Here is a 5,706-nt window from a genome sequence, read left to right on the forward strand (position 1 = left end):
CTGGAGAGTGGAGCTGGGATTCACTGGAAAGGGGCCAGCCTGGTCTACAAGAGCTAGTTCCAGGACAGGCTCCAAAGCTACAGAGAAACCCTGTAAAAAAAAAAAAAAAAAAAAAAAAAAAGAATGTTCTGGCCATTTATGAAAACTAGAACTAAAATTTGCAAAGTACCTGAGAACAGACACCTGATATGAACCAGGTTTGGTTCCTCAAACCCATAATCCCAGCACTCGGGATGCCATTACCATTAGTTCAAAGCCAGCCTAGGCCACATAGTAAGTTCTAAGCTAGACAGGGCTGTAGAAAAAGAACCTGCCTCTGTAGTAAATAGTCACAGAGAAGGGACAGACAGCAGCTGGCCTTAGAGAGATGGGTCTCCAGAACGATGCGGAAGACTGAAGTCCTGAGAAGAGAGCACAAGTACCAGCACCTGATGTGTGAGCTGGCATGGTAGGGTAGGGAAAGAGCCCTGAGCCACACTGCTGTGACTCCACAGAAAAGGAGCTGGGCTCTGGGGCACAAGTCATGTGACTCCCAAGAACTCCTTGCACATTCTCAGGAACTACGTACATAAAGTCCCCCAGAAGAAACAACCAATAGTGTAAAGTTGATGATCCTTGCTTCTTATGTCTGGTGACAGGTCACATATGTTATTTTGACACTCCCCAATGTCCCTGTGAACTTCTGCTCATCGATACCATGCTCATAAATGCAAATATGTCTAACTACGCATGCCAGTCTGGCAAGGGAAGTTTTTGTTCATAAGCTCTCAGTAAAGGAGGTTCGCGTTTTGATGACCAGCACTCGAAGTTATACTTAAACCATGGCCTTGAAGATTTGTTGTCATTGTTGTCATTGTCCTGAGTCCCAATCCCCAGTAAGCAGACAAGTCTAACCATCACTGGAGATAAGGAAATGATTATCCAAGGACAGGGTTTACCTTCAGTCCTCCACCTGGAAGAACCAAGGATTCAAACCGATTCTTCTGTCTGTGTCCTACTTCCTGTCTCTTGTCCCAATGGCCTTAAAATCTGGGCATGAGTCTCACTCCCCTCCACCCCCACTACCACCACCCAGTGCTATCAAACCGTAAATCTGTGGCCCCCAAACCAGACTGTCTGATTCAACAGATACGGGGTTTAGCCCAAGAATGTACATCTTGGACAACCTCCTGCTGCGGTGACAACATTGAGACCCAAGAAACAGAATAAAATGGAAGTCCTTCCGGCTTGGCCCACTTTATTAACACTCTGAATCTTCAGTTTTCCTGAATGGAAAACATTGAAGATCCTGTTATCTGCAGCTATTTTTGCTTGTGTTCAAAATAAATCCAGCTTGCTGGTCAGCCTTGACCTTTTTTCTCTGATGCTGTAACAAAATGCTGGATGCTGGGTGCTACATAAAGGAAATAAGTTTAGCTCCTAGGTGGGGAAGCTGAAGGGACAAGATCAAGAGGCCCCATCTGTTCAGTGTCCTGTAAAAACTGTCCTGGCTGCACAGTGTGCCTGAGAAGCAGAAAGGAGATGTGTTCGCTGCAGAAGAGGCCAGCAGGGTAGGAGTCGGATGGGCAGACAGACGGAAGTAAATAGACAGAAGGAAGACACAAATACAGGTCTCTGTGCCATGCACATGCGTGCACTTCCGCAACGCTTTGAGGAATAAGAAAAGAACAATTTATCCAATACTGAAGGCGATGCCTACTGAAATATTGACAGTTCTAGTAAGTGCCCTGTGTGAGTTTCTAAGACTGGACCCTTCAGTGCTCCGAGCTCGGACTGTAGCACAGTCTCACAGAACACACAGCTCTTTCTGGAATGGGAAGGGCACCCTCCTGCACAGGCAGCCTGCTAGACCTGGCCTTCATGCATGTTGCAGGCTACTTCTGAAATTCCTCTCAGGCCCAGGGTCTGGGGCTAGCAGAGGTTAATGCTCCATGAACATCCGGAGTTTCACAGGCAGACTGAAGTCTCACTCACTCGCTACCACTAACTGGAGGTATGTATGAGGCGCCCTGGACAGCCTTCTGTGGAGAACCGATCGATTGCTGGTATAAATCAATCCTATATAAAAGATGGAGTTTCTCTTGAAAGAAGAATTCTTTGTGGCTCATTAGAGGCATTCATTTACACACGCTGTGCTAATAACAAATCACTACCTATTAGCTAAAGCCACCACACTCAGCCTTAGCAAAATTAATAGGGAATTACAGAGTCTGCTGGATAGTCATCAAACTGTATCTTCCCCCAGTGTTTTGTAATCCGTGCCAGACATCCTGGCTATTACAGGCTAGAGCTTTACACGTCACCGGGGACACTGGCTGTGAGGTCCCCCTCATCCCACACCTGGGGCAGGTACCTGAAAAGGAACCCCAGAGTTTCTCAGAACAGAACGAGATGGAGGGCTGCGGGGCAGGGGCGGCCGGCTAATGTATTATTGGCCCAGGAACGTTCTTATCTTCCTCTCACTAAAACCAAGCCGAGGAACCCATTCTTGACTCCTAACCAGGCTCTCGTGACCTTTGAATGTTTCAAGTCACTGCATCAGATAGTAACCCACAGAGGCCAAGCCCAGGGAGTTGGGCTGGGACACCAGAGGGCGCTGCAGACACTACCTTCATGAAGAGCTTCAGAATGCCACGAGGTACTGAGGATCAAACCCAAGGCCTTGATAGGCAGGTGTTCCTCCAGTGAGCTGCGCCCTTGACCTTCTGAAACTTTAGCTTTGAGGCAGAGTCGAGCTGAGTTGCCAGGGCTGGCCTTGAACTTCACACCCTTCTGCCCCAGCCTCCCTCGTCTGTGGTTTTTCAGGTGTAAACCGTTGTTCCGCAGCCTTCTTTAATTTAATTAGTTCTTAGTTGCACCACGTGTCAGGAAACATTTGGTCTTCCAGAAGGTAGAATATTTGGAGTGCGTGTCTGTCTGAGGTCCTAGTCACTTTGGGCAGGTGTGATGGACTGGACCAACCACGGGGAAGCCACAATCCCTTACGTAACCCCAGGAATGTGTTATAAGCGGGAGAGATTGGCCCTCAGACCTTGTCCATTTCCAGCCTCTGATTTCAGGTGCCTCTCATTGCGGTGCCTGAGTCTGATGCCGACAAACGTAGAAAGATAAGGGGACACCCTGTATCGCCCTGAGTCTTGAGCGTTCAGTCCACATGCACTCCACAGCTCAGCCCAGACAACCGCAGAGCTGCTATGGCAAACAGTTGGGGGTTCCTCAAAGGGCTACCCATAGAGTTATCGTCTGATCTAGGGCACACACCCACAAAACCAAACGGGGCTTTGGTTACTAGACAGAGGGACATCCAGTTATCCAATTTGGTTTGGGATGAACAAAATGTGGTCTGTCCATTTTTTATTCATTCTTCAAAAAAAAATTCTGACAAATTCAACATGTAGAAGTGATGAAAACATACTGACGGAGAAAAGCCAGACACACAAGCATAAATGCTGTGTGGTTGCACTCATGTGAGACTCCAAAGGTAGGCAGATCCATAGAGACGGAAACCACCTTGGACATTGCCAGGATCTAGCAGTGGGCAAGAAGTTTAATGACTATAAAACCTGGAACCACCAAGCCTGTTTAGCCAGCTTGCCCCAGGGATGCCCTGTCTCTGTCTGGTGAAGGGACTATAGGCACCCACCACACCTACCAACTTTGATATGGGTTCTGGGAATCCAAACTCAGGTCTTCAATTTCGTGCCAAGAACTTTATTCATTGATACTCCCACGGACCAATTATCAAACCTCTCCTGGCCCTCGCTTTCCTGGCTAGGACATCAGAAAGATCAAACATATTTGTTCTCACACAGGGCTGCTAAAAAAATCAAGTTGCTTTCACAGAAGAAGCATAGACCAGTGGTCAGCTGAGTCAGGAAGAGTGGAGAGCGAGAGAGGGATGCCAGATAAGGTCTCCCCGGCCCCCATGAGACAGGGGAGTGAGCACTCACATCCACAGTGCCACAGTGTGACACTCATGATGAGTTCTGTGTGCCTTCTAAAGGACTAGAGGGGGGAAGAGTTTGAAGATTTCCAACGCAAGGAAATAAGTACCTAGGGAGATTGAAATGCTACTCAGCACGTTGAATACTAGCATCAAATCGCCAAACCCGCACCCCATAGATACGAAATTAAATTTAAGAAGTCAAATTACATGCAAAGAACACAGCCCCTGGTGCTGTGTGCAGAAAGCCCGGGGCAGGCTCCAGCCCTTCCTGGGCCGGGCTGTAGAGTGGCGTGGGGAAAGAGGGCGGTTTAGGGACCAGATAACCCAGTGACACTTTCTCTCTGGCAGGTTTCAGCACAGCCTGTCCCCCAGGAGCCCAGCAGGAAAGACTATGAGACCTACCAGCCGTTTCAGAATTCCACACGAAATTACGACGAGTCCTTCTTTGAGGACCAGGTCCACCACCGCCCTCCAGCCAGCGAGTACACCATGCACCTGGGCCTCAAGTCCACGGGCAACTATGTCGACTTCTACTCCGCTGCCCGCCCTTACAGCGAACTGAACTACGAAACGAGCCACTACCCGGCCTCGCCCGACTCCTGGGTGTGAGGGAGAGGAGGCAGGCCACGAGCGCGCGAGGCACTCCGGGAACAGTGCATGTGCATGCATACCACGGGACATTCCGTTTCTTTTCTTTTCCTTTTTTCTCCCCCCTGCAGATTTAGTTTGTTAAAGCCTGTTCCATAGGAAGGCTGTGATAACCAGAAAGAAATACTCAGAGCTATTTTAGAAAGCGAAAGGAATCGAGAGTTAACTGGGAAATCGAGAGGAGGCTAAGCGCACTCCTAAATGTGACCATATTCAGCACCTTTCTAGTTTGAACTGTAGAGGTTTCGAAGTGCTTTATATGCCATGTGGCTGAAGGAAGGAGGGAGGAGACGGTCAGGGTGGTGGGCGTGGAGGTTATCGCTAAGCACAAGACGGAATAGTTTCCACTATGGGGGAACGGCTTCTCACGCTTCGTTACTCCCTTCATCCGTGTGACTCTAGGCTTCCAGTTGCATTGGGGTTTCTCTGTACAGCAAGACGTCTCTTGCCTTTTGTTAATGCATTGTTGTAAAGTATTCGATGTACATTACAGATTAAAGAAGAAGACAGCATTGTGTATATTACACCAATGCCGCCGTGTTTCCTCATCAATGGTTCTAAATATTGCTTCAACTTCAAACTTTTGAAAGATGTATGGATTTCCAGTTTTCTTTTCTTTTCTTTCTCCCAGTATGTTTTAACAAAAAAAGAAGAAAAAAAAACAGGAAAAAAAAGGAATATTTAGCAGTATTGTTCGTTCTGATGTGTGATGTTTGTGGCAACTAAACAAGGCATCCAGCAGTTTCTCACAGCTAACACGTCATTCCACATCCTTGTCAACAAAGTGCTTTTTCACTGCCCAGAATTTTAGATGTAGATATTTGAAATAGATTTTTTTCATTTATACCAGTTTTCTTTATGATGATACAGTGTTAAAAGAAAATAAATTACAATTGATCTGTCATCCATACTTGCTAAGAATGTCTGTTTCCATGGACCAACCTTACAAAATACGCATTCTTGCTTGTGTGTCTGTGCGTGTGGGGGTGTGCGTATGTCTGTGTATGTGTAATGCCCTGTGTGGGATTTTCTTTGGATAGAAGCGACTTCATCTGCTGTCCATCTTGTCCAGGCCTTTTGTTTTCCCAGCATCCGTGTGCATCGGTTTGTTC

General features: G+C 47.4%; 1 protein-coding gene across 3 annotated transcripts in view; it reads left to right on the forward strand.

Moving 5' to 3' along the window:
• Window positions 1-5,502, forward strand: part of Ctnnd2 (catenin delta 2) — a 755,848-nt gene extending 750,346 nt beyond the window's left edge. For all 3 annotated transcript variants that reach the window (XM_005356666.3, XM_026783687.1, XM_026783688.1), the window contains one exon: window positions 4,295-5,502. In XM_005356666.3, coding sequence (XP_005356723.1) covers window positions 4,295-4,555 — 261 coding nt within the window. In that variant the 3' untranslated portion in view covers window positions 4,556-5,502. The remainder of the gene's footprint in view (window positions 1-4,294) is intronic.
• Window positions 5,503-5,706: the final 204 nt, after the last annotated feature.

Source organism: Microtus ochrogaster, chromosome 19 (genome assembly GCF_000317375.1).
Source record: "Microtus ochrogaster isolate Prairie Vole_2 chromosome 19, MicOch1.0, whole genome shotgun sequence".
Taxonomy (NCBI): domain Eukaryota; kingdom Metazoa; phylum Chordata; class Mammalia; order Rodentia; family Cricetidae; genus Microtus; species Microtus ochrogaster.